At 53.1% G+C, this 17,988-nt stretch overlaps 2 protein-coding genes across 2 annotated transcripts in view; one reads left to right on the top strand and one right to left on the bottom strand.

Moving 5' to 3' along the window:
- Nucleotides 1–427: 427 nt before the first annotated feature.
- Nucleotides 428–9,801, top strand: GNAT2 (G protein subunit alpha transducin 2). Its single transcript, XM_071449886.1, has 9 exons — nt 428–2,098; nt 2,956–2,998; nt 3,194–3,335; nt 3,497–3,654; nt 4,212–4,340; nt 4,560–4,689; nt 6,086–6,239; nt 6,638–6,838; nt 9,060–9,801. Exons 1-8 carry the CDS (start codon nt 1,981–1,983, stop codon nt 6,826–6,828), a joined length of 1,065 nt encoding a protein of 354 aa, XP_071305987.1. The 5' UTR covers nt 428–1,980; the 3' UTR covers nt 6,829–6,838; nt 9,060–9,801.
- A 727-nt stretch (nt 9,802–10,528) lies between these two features.
- Nucleotides 10,529–17,988, bottom strand: part of GNAI3 (G protein subunit alpha i3) — a 31,521-nt gene continuing 24,061 nt past the window's right edge. Inside the window, exons 5-9 of the mRNA XM_071450307.1 lie at nt 16,931–17,059; nt 14,291–14,420; nt 12,877–13,030; nt 11,633–11,826; nt 10,529–11,558 (exon numbers count right to left, since the gene is read on the bottom strand). Of these exons, the coding sequence (XP_071306408.1) occupies nt 11,636–11,826; nt 12,877–13,030; nt 14,291–14,420; nt 16,931–17,059 (604 nt within the window). The 3' untranslated portion in view covers nt 10,529–11,558; nt 11,633–11,635. The remainder of the gene's footprint in view (nt 11,559–11,632; nt 11,827–12,876; nt 13,031–14,290; nt 14,421–16,930; nt 17,060–17,988) is intronic.

Here is a 17,988-nt window from a genome sequence, read left to right as displayed (position 1 = left end):
AGCGGGCATCGTCACCCCCGGGATGGGCATCCCCCTCCCCAGGGCTGGCACTGCACCCCCAGCACCCCCCGTTAAACACTGTACCCCCAAAGGTACCTCCGAAATCAGCCAGTGCCCCCCAAATGGGGCAATGATGATCCCCCCCCCCAGATATGGCACCGCACCCCAAAAGAAGGACTCGCTCTCCTGCAGCACTCCCCGGCTCACCCCTGCTGGGGGTGCCCCCCCCAAGGAGCCCCTGCCCCCCAGTGCACCCCCCAGCCAAAGCTGGGGCCGCCCCAGAGGCAGAGCCCGGCCGCGGGGGTGTCCCCTGTGCCGGGAGTGTCACCTGTGCCGGGGGTGTCACTGTGCCGGGGATGTCACCTGTGCCAGGGGTGTCCCCTGTGCCGGGGGTGTCACTGTGCCGGGGGTGTCCCCTGTGCCGGGGGTGTCGCTCCGCGTGTCCCTACCTGGGCCGGGGCTCCCGGTGCCGGGGTGGCTCTGGGTGCCTGTCGGGCTGTGTCCCCTCCGAGCGCCCCGAGTGTCCCCTAAGCTGCCACCGGCGCGGGGGGGTATTTTTAGCCGCTGTTCGAGCGGAGGGAATGTCACCCACCCCCCCTCTGTGCCCCCCACCCCTTGTCGAGGGGGTGAAGGGACAGCGAGGTGACACCACCCACCAGGGCCAGCGCTGCGCAGCGCTGGGAGGGCACAACTGCCACGGGGGACAGTGGGGACCCCCAGCCTGACTCATGTCCCCTGCCCAGCACTGTCCGCACACCGCGGGGAGGGGGGGCGGTGTCTGGTATTTTAATTGGACCCCCCTCATTAGCGCCGAGTTCATTAGAGGCTCAGAAAGGGCTTTGTGTCCGCGGGGACAGCAGGAACAGAGTGTCCCCAAGCGACGGCGCTGGCAGCGAATATGCGCCCGGTGGGACGTGGGGACACCGGTGCGGGGACATGGAGCCCCCAGTGACCCTGTGAAGTGCAGGGATTTAGGAAACCTGAAACCCAAACCTCGGGGATTTAGGACACCTTAAACCCAAACATCGGGGACCTGCAGGACTTGTGGGGGTCCCAAAGCCCACCCCGGGGCGGGGGCTCCCCCTGCGGGGCCCACCCAAAGCCAGCCTCGCAGGAGAAAGGGGGAGGCACCCACCTGTCCCCCAGGGTTTGGGGGATGGGCTGGCAGGGGGGTGCTGAGCCCGGGAAGAGGAGGAGGAGGAGGAGGAGGAAGGCTGAGCCACGATCCCATTAAAGAGCTTAGGCAGCGGGAGGGCGGCACCCAGCGGGGCAGGATTAGGGGCCTCGTTACCCACCCCGGGGTAATTAGCTCCCTTTTCCCTGCAGGAGGAATCCCCCGGTGCCATCACCCCCCTGCCACCACCCTGTCCCCCTGTCACCGCCCAGTCCCCTGCCAGTGCTCTGGAACACCCAGGGGTGGGGGACACACACAGCCAGGGGCTGATCCCATCCTCAATGCCCCCCAAGAATGGGATCACAGCCCACAGAGAGCAGGGACCCCCAAAATGATCCTCACTTCCCAAGTCACCTCAGGGGATCAGTCCCCACGGTTAGGGGGTGTCACACTGATGCCCCCCCTTATGTAAAGCCCCCTGCCCACCTCCCTGAGATACTCCATCCTTTTTTTTCTCCCTGAGCCCTAATCTTTGCCATCTTGGGCTAATTGGATTTCCTGGGTCACATGGCAAGATAAAAAGTCCCCAAATCCCACGGTCAAAAAAAATCAGGTTATCCATGGGGAATTAAGGGAGAGAGCGGGGGGCAGCCAGCAGCGAGGACCCACCGAAGAGTGCTGCCGGCTTGGGCCACCCCAACATCAGGTGTGGGGTACCTGGCTCTCCTTTTTTTGAATTTCTGGTTCATCTCCCAGTGCTCACCTCGTTCCCGAGGTGTGCGTGTTATCTCTTTGAAGAGCTGGAAAAGCCTGGGGACCTAGAGGAGCTTGTGGAGTTATTGGAGGAGGAGGAGGAGGACGAAGCCATGGGGAGCGGGGCCAGTGCCGAGGACAAGGAGATGGCCAAGAGGTCCAAGGAGCTGGAGAAGAAGCTCCAGGAGGATGCGGATAAGGAGGCCAAGACGGTCAAGCTGCTGCTGCTTGGTGAGGCTGGAGGGGAGGTCCCCTGGAGATGTCCCTGTGTTCCTACTCCATTGAGGCTGAGGGGATGTGGGGATGGGGAGGGGGACAGGGAACCCATGACCCCCTGGGCTCCTCCTGCCCTGGCTCTGGTACCCCTTGGCCCCTTGGACAAGCCACCATCAGCCTGGAGAGGTTGTCCCACCCCTAGGACATCCCCAGGGTTATCCCTGGGAAGGGTTGGATATGGCATTGGCTCTTGGGGATGGCAGGCACAAAGGGGACAGTGGGGGGATAGGGAAGGGACCAAGCTCCCGGGTCCCACCAGGATGTGCCACATCTCAGGGGGGCCAGCGAGAACCTGGAGAGCTTCTGCCACCAGCACCCCAAAACCTGCTGGTGGTGCCAGGCAGGAGGAGATGGTTCCTTGGGGGTCCCTCCACTCCCCATGGGGCTTGGGGGTGGCCCTGTGGGGCAGGGGTGACTCCATGGGGCAGGGGCCAGCAGTGGGGCCTTATCCAGGTGGGGGGGCTGGGGTCAAGGCGATTAACACCCTAATTCTAAGCAGCTTCCTGTGCTGCCCTAAGCCGCTTATGGCCCCAGAGGCATTGCCGGGCACTGCCCACGGTGGGCGGGAGGTGTGGGATGGGGGGACCTGCACCCAGGGGGCTCCCACCACCCTGGGGGTCCCGAGCTGTGGTCCCACACAGAGTGCAAGGGGTGACAGGAGTGTGGGGATGACAACAGTGATGGGAAAAGGCCAGGCTCAGTGTCTAGGCAGGGGATGAGTGGGGGACACTGGCTTTGGTCCCCATGGGGTGCCCATCACTGTGACAACAGGCCCTGATGGGCACTAAGGTGTCCCTCCCACCCTTTTCCAGGGGCTGGAGAGTCAGGGAAGAGCACCATCGTGAAGCAGATGAAGTGAGTATGGCCTGAGCCAGACTGGGGAGGGGGAGGCCACAAGGATGAGCCACGAGCTCTTGGACATGGGGTGGCTGGACCCCCAGTCACCCCCCCATGTCACCTGGTGGTGGCACCTGTGATTCCCAGTGTGGGGTGGTGATTCCTGGTGGAGAGGATGTCCTGGCTTGGGGCTGAGGCCACTGTGCCTGCCAGGATCATCCACCAGGACGGTTACACGGAGGAGGAGTGCATGGAGTTCAAGTCCATTATCTACGGGAACATCCTGCAGTCCATCCTGGCCATCATCCGCGCCATGTCCACGCTGGGCATCGACTACGCCGAGTCCTCCTGCGCGGTCAGTCTGGGGTGTCCCTGTCCCCCAAACCTCCTGATGTGGGGCCAGGGCAGCCCCCAGAACCAGCGTCCACAGCGGCCCCATGATGTCCCCCCAGTCCTGAGGGCACTGTGGGGGGACAGGGGCCATGACAGGGTTGGTGATGAAGATCCCTCTCACAGGATGAAGGCCGGCTGCTCTTCAACCTGGCTGACTCCATCGAGGAGGGCACGATGCCCCCCGAGCTGGTGGCCTGCATCAAGAAGCTGTGGAAGGACGGGGGGGTTCAGGCGTGCTTTGACCGCGCTGCCGAGTATCAGCTCAACGACTCAGCTGCATAGTGAGTGAGGACACGGCACAACAGGGACTGCCCTGGGAGCCCCTGACAGCTCATGGCCAGCTCCAACCCAGCCTGGCAAAATCCACCTCCTCCCTGCTCCTGGGAATACCCCGAGAATGCCATTCTTCATCCCACCGGTGTCATCCTCCATCCCACTGGTGTCATCATCCATCCCACCAGTACCATTCCCCAATCCCACCAGTACTGTTCTCCATCCCACCAGTGTCATCCCCCATCCTACCAGTGCCCTTCTCCATCCCATCAGTGCTATCCCCCCATCCCACTGCTGCCATCCCCCAATCCATTAGTGCTGTCCTACATCCTCCACCCCACTGCTGTCATTGTCCATCCCAGCAGTGCCATCCCCATCCCAAAAGTGCTGCTGACCTGCAGCCCCACCATCCTTTACTGTCCTTCAGCTCCCCCAGGGATGTCACTGCCCTGGAGTCCCAGTGTTTGGCAGAGCTCAGCCCCACAACCATCCCCAAAAATCTGGGGGAAGGGGGAGACATGGGCAGCCCCTTGGCAGCAGGTCACATCCCTTCCTGTCCCCACAGTTACCTGAACCAGCTGGACAGGATCACAGCCCCCAACTACCTCCCCAACGAGCAGGACGTGTTGCGATCCCGAGTGAAGACCACAGGGATCATCGAGACCAAGTTCTCTGTCAAAGACCTGAATTTCAGGTGGGTGGGAGCCTCCCCCACCTCCATAACCACTCCTCCATGATTCCCCCCAGCCCTGATGGTGGGGAGGGATTTTGGGATGACCCTGACACTGGAGGGAGCACCAGTGCCCTCCCACAGACAGTGATTCCTGTCCCCCTGAGGATGTGGCACTGGAACCATCAGATGGGGGGTGGCAGGACCAGGTGAGTGCATCCCTCATCCTTGTCCCCTCCCCAGGATGTTCGACGTGGGAGGGCAGCGCTCAGAGAGGAAGAAGTGGATCCACTGCTTCGAGGGCGTGACCTGCATCATCTTCTGTGGGGCCCTGAGCGCCTATGACATGGTGCTGGTGGAGGACGATGAAGTGGTGGGTTGGGGTCCTGGAGGCACTGGGAGCTGAGGGGGAGAGGAACAGGGAGCTCTGAGGAGGGAGGAACAGCACTCTGCACTGTCAGATGCTCTGGGTGATCCAGGAAATGTGTGGGACATATGGGATGGAGCTGGTTCCCACCCAGGTAAAGTGCACTGGGTAAAGGTGTTTGCACTTCCTATGGGTTGTGAATCCATGGCTCTGCCCATGAGGAAACCCCCTGAGCAGATCCTGAGAGCCACCAGAGACTGGGCACACAGCCAGGCAGCTGGAGCAAAGCTAAAGGGAAGGGCAGGAAGAGCCAGGAACCCACTGGGATGAAGGAAAATCTGGTTCTGAGGCACCTCGTGCCTTGCTGTGCCCTCCCAGGTGAGCAGAGGGGATAAGGAGGGGCAGCTCCCACCCTCCCAGTGTGGGGGCACAAGGACGTGATCCAAAGTGTGTCCAGTGAAGGATGCACCAGCAGAGCCCTGGGAAAGCAGCTGGGAAGGCACAGATCCAGAGAGAAGGAACATGGAAACTCCATAATGGGTTTTTCTTTGAAGAGATAAGGGGTGAAGACAAGAAGAGCAGGAGTGGTTTCTTCCCTGGCATCTCCTCCAGGTCCCATGGCTGCTGCTTGGGATCCAACTAGCTTCTGCAGCTGGATCAGGGTCAGGATCTGCCATCCCTGGGCCCTGCCATGGCCAGGCAGGAGCTCAGAGCCTTTTCTCAGCCATGTGCAGGAGAGCATCCTTCCCATGGGAGCCCTTGGGAGAGGCTGGAATGCTCACCCAGCGCAGGACAGGGCAGGATTTGGGCACAGACAGTGCTCTGCATACAGAAAAGCTGCTGTGATGGGAAGCTGGATGAGGGAAAACCATCCCTGGAGAACCCACCTGCTGCCCACAAAGATGGAGGATCCTCCTTATATCAAGAAAATCCCCCCATTGGACTTGGCTCTGCCTAGATGGTTCCTCATCCCCTCAGGATGACCCAGCAGCAAACTAAGAACTCAACAACTGCTTTAAAACTGGAGATTTCCTTTTCCCAGCTCCTCCCTGAAGCTGTGGATAATGGCCAGAAGCCACAGTCCAACAAGAGCATCCCCCTGATGCTCACTGAGCACCTTCCTCGCAGGCTGCAAGCTTTCCATGGATCATTTGCTCAGTGAAATCACTACAATCCTTCACTTCTGACAATCCCAGGAGGGACTGGAGCCAGTCCCTACACCCTGAGCATCATGTGGATTTATCTGTGATTTTGGGTGGGCAGGAGAGACTGGGCAGGCAGCAGGACCAGCTGCTGCTGCAGCAAACAGGGAAAAGCTCTTTTTTTTTGGGAATGGGGGCTTGGGGATGGGCTGCAGTGGCCCCAAGGGAGTGCAAATCCATGACAATCCATTTCCCTGCAGAACCGGATGCATGAATCCCTGCACCTATTCAACAGTATATGCAACCACAAGTTCTTTGCTGCCACCTCCATCATCCTCTTCCTCAACAAGAAGGACCTTTTTGAGGAAAAGATCAAGAAAGTCCATCTCAGCATCTGCTTCCCAGAGTATGATGGTGAGTCCAGACCCTTCCTGGCCTTACCCCTCCTCCTTGAGACTCCCCAAACCAGGGCTGGGGAGTTGTGTGATCCCAGCAAAGATGCAGCAACTCGGTTTTGGGATGTGTTGTGATAGGGCTGGGGAAGGGAGATGAGGATGATGAGAACAGACTCTATCCCAAAAAAAGGCTGGGGAAGGAGATGAGGATGAGCAGAAGCAGCTCCATGCTGCTCTGTGAGGTGGTGAATCAAATCCTGGGAGCTGAGGAGAGCATGGCTGTGGCCTCAGGAAGGTGTTTGGAAGAACAGAAATGGGGTAAAAAGGAGTTCTGTGCTACGCATGGTCAGCACTCCACCCTTTTCCTCCAACACCCGCCCCCACGGGAGCAGCTTGGAAGCATTCCCCCCTCTGCAGGTCCAAACACATTTGAGGATGCAGGGAATTACATCAAGACCCAGTTCCTGGATCTCAACATGAGGAAGGACGTGAAGGAGATCTACAGCCACATGACCTGTGCCACAGACACACAGAACGTCAAGTTCGTCTTCGACGCCGTCACAGACGTGATCATCAAAGAGAACCTCAAGGACTGCGGCCTCTTCTGAGCACCAGCAGGTATGGGAGAGGCTGGAGCCAGAAACAGGGACAGGAGAGGGCAGGAGGGTGGTCAGAGCTGGATCCATCCCAAAAAGGGCTGGGGAAGAGGATGAGGAAGAGCAGAGCTGGCTCCATCCTAAAAAAGAGCTGGGGAAGGGGAGGGGGATGAGCAGAGCCAGCTCCATCCCAAAGGGCTGAGAAAGGGGAGGGGGATGAAGAGGAGGATGATCACTATTGGCTCCATCACAAAAAAGGCTGGGAAAGGGAAGGGGGATGGAGAGGAGGATGATGATCACTATTGGCTCCATCACAAAAAAGGCTGGGAAAGGGAAGGGGGATGGAGAGGAGGATGATGATCACTATTGGCTCCATCACAAAAAGGGCTTGGAAAAGGGATGAGGAAGAGTAGAGCTGACTCCATCCTAGAAAAAGAGCTGGGAGGGGGATGAGCAGAGCCAGCTCCATCCCAAAGGGCTGGGAAAGGGGAGTGGGATGAAGATGAGGATGATCACTATTGGCTCCATCCCAAAGGGCTGGGAAAGGGGAGGGGGATAAAGATGATCAGAGCTGGATCTCTCTGAAAAAAGGGCTGAGAAAGGGGGATGAAGAGGAGGATGACCACTACTGGCTCCATCACAAAAAAGGCTGTGAAAGGGAAGGGGGATGAAGAGGAGGATGACCACTATTGGCTCCATCCCAAATTAGGAAAGGGGAGAAGAATAAAGATGATCAGAGCTGGATCTCTCTGAAAAAAGGGCTGGGGAAGGGGACTGGGATGAGAATGATCAGAGTTGGCTCCATCCCAGAAAAGACTGGGGAAGGAGAGGGAGGTGAGGAAGAGCAGAGCCAGATCCATCCCAGAAAAAGGGGCTGGGGAAGGGGTAAGGCTGATCAGAGTTGGTTCCATTCCAGAAAAAGCTTGGGAAGGGGAGAAGGAAGAGCAGAGTTGGCTCCATCATAAAAAAAGGGCTGGGGAAGGGGAGGGATATGAACATGATCAAACCTGGATCCCTCCCATAAAGGGCTGGGAAAGGAGGACAGGGATGAGAAAGAGGGCTGGGGAAGAAGGAAGAGGATGGGGATGATCAGAACCAGCTCCATCCCCAAAAGAAAGGGCTGGAGTAGGGGATAAGGATGATCAGAACCAGCTCAATCCCCAAAAACAGGCCGGGGAAAGGAGAAGGGGAAGAAGAAAAGCAGAGCCAGCTCCATCCCCCCAACAAATAGGCTGGGGAAGGGGCTGGAGATAAGGATGAGCAGACTCAGCACCATCCCAAAAAGAAGAGCTGGGAGGGGGATGAGGATGATCAGAGCTGGCTCCATCCCCCAAAAAAGGGCTGGGAGGGGGATGAGGATGATCAGAGCTGGCTCCATCCCCCAAAAAAGGGCTGGGATGGGGATGAGGATGATCAGAGCTGGCTCCATCCCGCTTTGTGGGGTGGTGGGATGTAGGTCCCCCTGGTTTTGCCATCAAGTCCTGGAAATCCTAGGAGTAGGGGAGGGAAGGATGGCCTGGGAGCAGTGAGGAGGGGGAAGTCTGGGGTCCTATCACCCCAGGGACATGGTGACATCCCTGTGCTGAGCTCCCTTGGGATTCAGTCCCATCCCACAGTGGGGTGGGTTCAGCCAGACAATTCCCACCCTTGCACATAGAGATTCCCAAATCCTCCACCTGAGCTAAAGGGAATAATTTTATTTCTCTCCTGTTGCAATTCCAGCCCAGCCTCAGTGGATGTGAATATCCCACGGCACACTCTGCTGCTCCCAGCCTTTTAGCTCATCCTAAAACTTTAATTAGGGTTTACCACCCTAATTAGGGTTTATCATCCTAAATCTTGCACTAATTCTGAGCAGCAGCAGGAATTCCATCCTCTCTCCTCCATATCCAAGCAGCTCCCAGCCACTGGCTCTGGCACTTTGCTTTTCAGGGAACCTCTGGTGCTTCTCTTATCCTCGAATATTAACAAAAAAGCAGGAAAAAGCTACAAAAAGAAACCAAAACAACAACCAAAAAAACCTCAAGGAGTTTCCCTGCAGGCAGGAGGCACCAGAAGGTGACACTTGGAAGGGGAGGAGGGAGGGGATGCTCCATCCTCATCACCACGGAGGAAGGCAAAGGGATGAAGAGACACAAATCCCTGAAACCCACCTGAGTTTTTCCCCTTGTTTCCATAAAATTGCTCCTCTAAGCCCTTCCCTGGGTGTGTTTAACTCTCTGTTCTCTCTCCCTCCCTCCCAGAAGAAGAAAACATTTCCATCTCACCGTTCTGCTGAGCAGAGCCAAAGGAAGAACCAACCCTCACCACACATCACTGCTCCCACTTTTTCTATGACCTGCCCAAATCTGCCTCCTTCCAAACCCAAACCTGGAAGGGGCTGAAGCTCAACTTCCTGCTCCCTTTCATGGCCATTTCCTCTTTTTTTTCCAAGGAAGAACCCCTGTTTTCAGCATTTTACAGGAGGTTTGACACCAGAGAGCCCAGCAGGAATAGGAATACTGAGGGAATTTGGGAGGTAGGATAGACATGGCCCCCTTGCCCATCCCTCTGCAGCCCATTCCTGCCCTTGATTGAAGCTGGATTAATCCAGGATGAAATTTCTGGGGAAGGTGGAGGCTGTGTTACCCCCAAGTCGCTCCTGGGAACCAACCTCAGTCCCTCATTCTTTCCTGGGAACCAACCTCAGCCCTTGGCAGGACAAATCAGGGGTTTGTGGGGTTGTTTTGGGCCCTAAATGGAGGGAATTTCTCAGGCAGGAGGGGCTGGGGAAGGGAATCCCAACTCCAGCCCAGCAATGGGCTGGATAAAGAGGAAATGGTTACTTGAAAGATTTTCATTCTGCTACTTAGAGCTGCATTTGCTCTGTCTGTTTGTAAATAATCCATAGGTGAGCCCTGTATCCATCCTCTCCCTGTTTCCTGCAGAGATCTCCCAACCAGCTTCATTTAACTGTAGGAAAACACAATAAAGGAATATGCATGATGTGGATGTTCTTCCTTTCTCCCACTTCCACTTTGCTCCATTCCTGTGTCCCAGAGCTTGGATCAAGGGATATTTCACCTGCTTTGCATCCATTCTGGGAGTGTGTGGATCTCTGGATCTCACCTGGATCACTCCATGGCCACTGCTGGGCTCCTGGGGGGTGGGATGGGGGTCACCATGCCAAAAACCTTCCTGGCCAGCACCCCTGGATGAGATGAAGCTCCTGGATGAGTTTAAAGGATGAGTTATCCCATGTAGGATTGCTGGAAGGGAACTGTCAAACAGACACAGCTCTGGATAGCTTGGAAGAGATTCCAGAACAGGGAATCTCCCTCAGGGCTCCCCCTGCCAGCACACACCAGCCTCCCTGAGGAATTTACCCTGGATTTCTAAGCAAGTCCCACCTCCATCCCACAGAAGTGCCCAGAGCAGAATTCCCAAGGGGGTCACAGCAGCCAGTGAGATTTGGGTTACAAATAAGCAGTAATTATCCATCTGCCAATAATCCCATGGGCAATGGGATTCCTGGCATGTTCCAACTGTGCCAGCACGACTCAAGTCTTTGGGAGCAGCACAACACCACCAGTGGTGGGTGATAAAGCACAAGGAACCTCCCTGTCCAGAAAATTCCACCCAATTCCCATCAAAGCTCTTCCTCTCCTTCTCCAGCAAAGCACAAAAGCTGGGAACACTCCTGGAAAAAGGAAGAATAAAGTGGAGAAAAGGCTACAATCTTTACTCACCATTTTAATACTGCCAACAAGTCTAACAGATCCAACTGTACACATGACAAACTGGGAGGATTTTGGATGCAATCATGGATCAGCAAAGGAATGTAGGACTGGTTAGGGATGGCACTAGAGGGAAATGGGGATTTGGCACCACACAGACAAAGTAAAGGCATGCTCAGGACAGGGCTGGGCAGGGAGGGCCATGGGAAAGGCAGCACTGAATAATGCACCATTTTCATCCCAAAAAATGCACAGGAATCAGTGGTTTGGGAGCTGGGAAGCAGCAGATTTCCCCCCAGCCAGGGCTCAGCTCCTCTCCCCACTGAGCTAGGATTATGCTGAGCACAAACCCCTTCCCATAAAACTGGCATAAAACTGGGCTCAAACCCCCAACAGAACCTAAACCCTCCTTCTGCTGCAGGAGCCTTTCCCAAAGCCTGGGGGGAGCAGGATGGTAACAAATCACACATGGAAAAAAAGCCGAAGCTCTAAGGATCCCTTGGTAGCTGCAGAAATATTAAATCCTGGCCATAGCAAGTGTTAAAAACAAGGAATTCCTGCTAAGAGGAATATTTTCTGCAGGATCTGCTCACATGTGCATAGTTAAGTGAATTTTTTGTTGCTTTTTTTTTAATTATTATTATTTTTAAAACAAGGTTTGCAAATAAAGAAATAAAGTTTAGTAAAGTTATAGTTTTCTCGATGGAAAAAAAAAATAACCTTAAAAACAGACTAGTGGTGGCTTGTTAACCAAAGGAAGAGAGAAAGCTACATATCCAAGGTCTGGAATCCAGCTGGAATCCACTGCACATCCCGGAGATCACGTCGTCCAACGATGCCAGGAGGATCTACTCCCACTACGTGGCTTCACTGTGCCCTAATTCCACATCCCACAGCAATAAAAGGTCCCTAAGACAGAAGATTGTGCTAAAGAATTCCAGGATTCCACGTGTTCTCTGCTCCTGGGTCATGCTCGTCGCTGTCCCCACGAGGCAGCAAGAGGCTGGGGCTCACCAGGCAGAAACACTGGGAAGGAAACCAGGAATGTAGAAGGGAGCAGAGAGAGCCCTTCCCAGCAGGACACCCAGAGCTGCATTTACCTCTCAGTAGAGCCCACATTCCTTGAGGTTGTTTTTGATGATGACGTCGGTGACGGCGTCGAAGACGAACTGGACGTTCTTGGTGTCGGTGGCGCAGGTGAAGTGGGTGTAGATCTCCTTGGTGTCCTTCCTCCGGTTCAGATCCTCAAACTGGCACTGGATGTAGGCGGCTGCCTCCTCGTACGTGTTGGAGCCTGCAAAGGAGAAGATCCCTGGCTTTGCCCACCGGCTCACGGGAGCTTTTAAGTCCATATTAAGCTGCTTGCAACCATCTGCCTTATCCAGCTACAAATCCAAATCCACCATTAACTCCTTCTGGGAGAGCTGAAGTCTGTTCTCTGGGCAGTGACCTTGGACATGGGATCCAGGGATTGCTACGTGCTGGGACAGCCAGGCTCCACAGAGAGTAACAAACCATGGCAGTCATGGCCTGGAAGGGACCTTCAATCCCATCTTGTTCCACCCCCTGACAGGGATAGGGACACCTTGTTGCTCCTGTGCAGCCTAGCCCCAAGCACTTCCAGGGACAGGGAATCCACAGCTTCTCTGGGAATCACAGAAATCAACAGGTTTGAAGAGATTTGAAGGATTTTTTAAACATGTAAATGCCTTGAGCAGTGCCCAAGTAAAACCTTCCACCTGTGTGGAACCACAGCAGGGATGGGTTCCGGAACAATCCACGTTAAACACGGACACTCCAGGGTGGACAGGAGCCAGAGCAAGACGTGGTTAAGTCACACAGCCTCTAAAATTGAATTTAAAAGGAATTATTGTCCCAGTTAGGTGTGGAAACAGGGAAGTGACCTTCACAGAATCACAGAAAAATGAGGTTGGAAGAGACCTCTAAGATCAGAGTCCAACCTATGCCCTAACACCTCAACCAGACTCTAGCACCAAGTGCCATGTCCAGTCTTTTTTTAAACACATCCAGAGATGGTGATTCTACCACCTCCCTGGAAAGAGCATTCCAGTACTTTATTATTCTTTCAGTGAAAGAAGGAAAATCCCCTTGATTTGTTGGAGTGCAACACTTTACTCCAGGGAAGGACAAAGGCTGTTCCTAACCACAGCTCTTCCAAGAAAACAAGCACCAGCCAACTGAACAGGCCAGAACTGTCCAGGAGGCCCAGGGAAGGAACTGGGGGAAAAGTTTGTAACTGATTCTGGGTTGTGCAAGGCTCTGACTCACTCACTGCTGGCCCAGTGACACAGATGATCCCACAGTCCCAGAGGTCCCAGCCTACCTGTGTACTCTGGGTAGCAGATCGTTAGCGGGCTCTTCTTAATCTTCTCCTCAAACAGGTCTTTCTTGTTCAGGAAGAGGATGATGGAGGTGTCTGTGAACCATTTGTTGTTACAGATGCTGTCAAACAGTTTCATACTCTCATGCATCCGGTTCTGGAAAAGGAAATCCAATAGGGGAGACGTTAAGGAAGGGTGGGATGGGGGACAGAGGCTCTGCTGCACAGGCCAGACTCAAAATTGAGGTGTCACTGCCACATCCTCACTGCCATTGCCCCAGGAGGAGCACAGGGGGACAGTTCACCTCCTCCTGTTCCTTCCTGGAGTGACTCACATGTAGAGAACAAGGCATGAGAACAACTCCAGGCACCTCCCAGCAACCAGGAACGTGGAAAACCTCATGGATGGGTTGTATTTATCATTTTGTGGGACAAGATTCCACTGGTTTATCCAAAGAGTGCTCATCCTTGCAGCTCTCAGCCAATTTAACAGGAGGAGTGTCGCCACATTTCTCTTCACAGAGAAAAGCAAGGCACAATTCTTCCCAAAAATATTTCTGGATTTCACATTCTCTGAACCTCAGAGAAAGAAAAAATTCTTATCATTTGCTGTGCCTGTGTTTGTGCAAAAGTAGAATGCAATATGGAGATTGTTTACCCAAAGTGATGGTGTTTTGTTTCCTTGGCCTGTCAGGGCCAGGTGTGTGTGTGTGTGTTGGGATTGTTGGGTGACAGTCAGAGATTCAGTGCAGTTGTGTGCAGAGTTGAGTGCTTGGCAGATATGGAATATAATATAGTACAGAATAGAATATAGAATTAGTATTAATAGAATATAGTACAGAATAGAATATAGAATATAGTATAGAATACAATATAGAATATAGAATTAGTATTGATAGAATATAGTATAGACTAGAATATAGAATGGAATAGAATATAGAATTAGTATTAATAGAATATAGACTAGAATATAGAATTAGTGTTAATAGAATATAGTATAGAATATAGAATTAGTATTAATAGAATATAGTACAGAATATAGAATTAGTATTAATAGAATATAGTATGGAATAGAATATAGAATTAGTATTAATAGAATATAGACTAGAATATAGAATTAGTGTTAATAGAATATAGTATAGAATATAATATAGTAGAATATACTATATTATTCTCTACTATATCACATTACATCAGTTTAGATGTAGTGTAATATAGTATAGAATAATACAGTATAATAAAGTAATTAATTAGCTTTCTGATAAGATGGAGTCAGATGCTTCATTCTCTCCCCTTTGTTGGGGGACCCTGCAAATTCTATCAGAGGAATACAGCAGGAACCTTCCAGCCTGGTGCAGGATGGAGCCAGGACGCTCCCAGCTCCCCTCCCTGCAGCCACAAATCCCACAACACGCACCATCTCCTCGTCCTCAGCCAACACCAGGTCGTAGTCACTGAGGGCCACGCAGAAGATGATGGCTGTCACCCCCTCGAAGCAGTGGATCCACTTCTTCCGCTCCGAGCGCTGCCCTCCCACGTCGAACATCCTGGCAGAGGCAGAAGTGGCTCAGGAGCTGGGCACACCCCTCCTGCCCGGCCCCCGTGGTGTCCCCAAGGGTGGGGAGGCTGAGCAGGGCTTGGGAACACCCAGGGTTTTGGGAGCTTCCCTCAGCAGAGGGGATTTTAAATCAGTATTATCTGTTTTCTTTCAAGTTAGGGTGGATAGAGCTTGCAGCAACCTGGGCTAGTGGGAAGTGTCCCTGCCTGAGGTTTCATATCCCTTCCAAGCCAAACCATTCCATGAGTCTGGTTTTCAGCAGGAAGAACTGGAAGTTGACATCCAGAGCTCTGCTGATTTTGTTCTCTTTCCTACTTCCTTAGCAACAACTCATTACTTGACTGGACTCCAAACACTTTCTCACAGGAAATGGATTATTGGGAACACACTACCTGCAAGCTCCTGCTGGGACCCAGGAAAAGATTAAGGGGGTTAAGAAATAATTTCATTTATTAAAAATAATCAGAGGTACCAGAGGTTAAAGGCTGAGCAGTTGCTTATGGAATTTCTGTATAAATTGAATTAATTTCTAATTAAATAGAAATTTGTGTCACTGGTAGTTCCAGCCCCCCTGCTCATCCAAATATTTTGATGAGAGCCCAGGAGTGGGATTTAATTAAATCAAGTTAATATCTGAGTTATTAAGTCATAGATATTGATTTTCTCCCAGAGCAGATAAGGAGCTGTCCAAGGGGGGATTTAATGATCCCAAACTAACTCCCACCTTTTATCTAACCCTCTGGTCTAGAAGGAAAGATGGAAATCTCTGTGAGAATCCAGGATGTTTCCATGCCTTGAATCATTTGCCATTAGCACAGAGAGATTCATGAAGGAAGAGAATCCCTGACACCTCAGCTCATCCCAATTCCAGTCACTGCAGCTTCCCCATCCCATTATTAATGTCTGAGATGGAATATCACAGCAGAGCTGGCAGCACCAGGGTTTCTGATGGATGAATGCTTCCCTTTGTGGAGCAAATCCCTCTGGGACAGCACCTCGTGTGTCTGGGGCCCTGCACATGATCAATGGCTCTGGGCAGGATCAGGAAGGAAGGTGGAGATGATTAAAGAATGCACTGGAGATGCTAATCCTGATCCATCACCACAGGGAGACAAGTTATTCCCTGGATGGATCAGAAGCTGCATAAATAAATTGATGATGCTGAGTGTTTTGGCATTTTTGTTTAAAATATTCTTAAATTGCACAGTTTGGAAGCCAAAATGCTGTTCTCCCAAAAACTGTGTAAAAGTTTCCTTCTCCAGAAGAGACCACAGAGATGCTCCAAGGACTGTAGCCCCTCTGCTCTGGATCCAGGAGAGCTGGGAAAGAAAGGGCTCCAGAGACACCTGAGAGTCCTTTCCAGTGCCTAAAGGGGCTCCAGGAAAGCTGGAGAGAGATTTGGGACAAGGGCCTGGAGGGACAGAACAGGTTGAATGGCTCCCCATTCTCAGAACAGGTTGAATGCCTGAGGGGAGAGTTAGGTGGGATATTGGGAATAAATCCTTCCCTGTGAGGGTGCTGAGGCCCTGGCACAGGGTGCTCAGAGCAGCTGTGGCTGCTCCATCCCTGGAAGTGTCCAAGGCCAGGTTGCACAGGCTGTGGAACCACCTGGGATAGCTGAAGGTGTCCCTGCCCATGGCAGGGGGGTGGGACTGAATGGGATTTAAGGTCCCATCCAATCCAAACCAACCTGGGGTCCTGTTAAAATCCTTGGATTTTAGAAGCACCACATGGATTTTGCTGCAACTCCATCAAAGTGTTTCACAGCCCATTTGTAAAGAAGCCAACACACGATTTTTAGGGATGTGAGCAGGAAAGACCAAACCACTGGCACAGACAGAGGGAAGGGGCTGAGCCACAGGCACTGCACTGTCCTACACCCTCCAGCACAGGAATGCTGTGGGGCTCCAGCTGTTTGTCAGGAGCACACGTGGGATCTGAAGCAAGGAATTCCTAAGCAGCAGGAAGGGGAGCTACAGGGATCCAAGGTGAGGGAGGAGGGATGCAGCCTCAGCCTGCTCTGAGGTTAGAGGAAGCTCGTTAGTGACATGTAAAGGGACACTGCCAGGAGCAGGCTGGATCCACAGCCTGCCAGGGACTGGATCAGCAGAGGGGACAGGGAAGTCCCAGCCCCTGCAGTGCCAGGCCCAGGCTGGCAATGCCCAGAGGAACACATGGAGCACACCATGCATCCCAGAGCCACAGCCTGGCTACGGACACAGCTGGGTTCCTCTGCTCTGAGGAAAGGGTTAAACTCAAACTCAAACTCCAGTCAGTGTCCTTTTAGTATTATTGTTGGGATTGGGTCCTGGAAACGAGCAGTCAGTACCTGTGTCTGCGATTCCAACATAAAAGCAGCTGAAAAGAACAGAAGGCAAATCAAAGTCAAACTGGTCTCTCCAGTGAGGAGAGGATAATGGAGGGAAGGAGGACAGTTAAACCAGGAGCAAGTGTGGGGTGTGCCCCCAGTGCAGGGCACGGGCACAGCCCTTCACTCACTTGAAATAAAGGTCCTTGAAGGTGAAGTGAGTCTCCACAATTCCTGTAGTTTTCACTCTGGTCCGCAGCACATCCTGCTGAGTGGGAATGTAGGTCGGCTGGGATATTCTATCCAAGTCATTTAGGTAACTAAACCAGAAGAGACAACACAAGAGGCTTTTTTTAGTCAGCTGCCTCAGCCATGAATCTTTTATAAACTGCAGAACAAAGCGCAGAATTTATTTATCTCCCTCACACAGCACAGCCCTCGAAGCAAACAACCCCCTGGGGCTGTCTTGAGGGATGTTTTGGGGGTTTGGGGATTTGAACCCCTCCCTGGATGACCTTGGATGTAGTGCTGGTGGAGCTGAGCTGGCTGGGGAGGGTAGGGAGGGAATGCAGAGCTGTGCCAGGGCTGGATCTCCCAGGGCAAGCCACAGTCAAGGTCTCTCGCTTCAAAGCACAAGGCAATAAATCCAAGGGTTTGCTGTTAAAGGGCAGGGATGCATCAAAGGAGCTGGGAGGGAGGGATGAAACCCCTTAAAAACCATCCCAAACCAGGCAGATCCAGTCACCCCCTTCCCCAACAAGCTGACTCTGAGGATACAGCCCTGGAAGAAGCCACATCCTTGCAGAAATTTTCCCATCAAGACCTCATGTAATTCCAGCCCCAAGCACATTCCTTTTGGAGTTCAGCTCTCAGACACAGCAGCACGAGGTACAGATGATTCCCAGCAGATCAGAAATCCCACTCCAGCCAGCAACACCTCTGAGCTTTCTTCCCTCCTGCTCTCACAGAGGTGAGATGGATCCCACAGCTCTGCAGGGATGGCACAGGCTGTGCTCTTTCTTGGGAGCAGGTTTTAATCACCCCAGCCCTGTGTCACTGGGAGGCTTCAGGGGCTCTGATGAGGGCAAAAAACCCTCCCAAATCACAGATTATTATCTCAGATCCATTGTCAGCCAGGAATTGCTTCTTCCCATGTGCCTGGAACCCCAGCAACAAATCCCTCTTCCAGCAGCTCCAGCATCGCCCTGGCCAGGACTTGCAGAGCCCTGCCCTGTTTCCAAAGCCCAGA

The sequence above is a fragment of the Agelaius tricolor genome, unplaced genomic scaffold (genome assembly GCF_023055355.1).
Source record: "Agelaius tricolor isolate 1412-34295 unplaced genomic scaffold, bAgeTri1.0.p SCAF_30, whole genome shotgun sequence".
Taxonomy (NCBI): domain Eukaryota; kingdom Metazoa; phylum Chordata; class Aves; order Passeriformes; family Icteridae; genus Agelaius; species Agelaius tricolor.
This window is presented reverse-complemented; position numbering and strand designations above follow the sequence as displayed.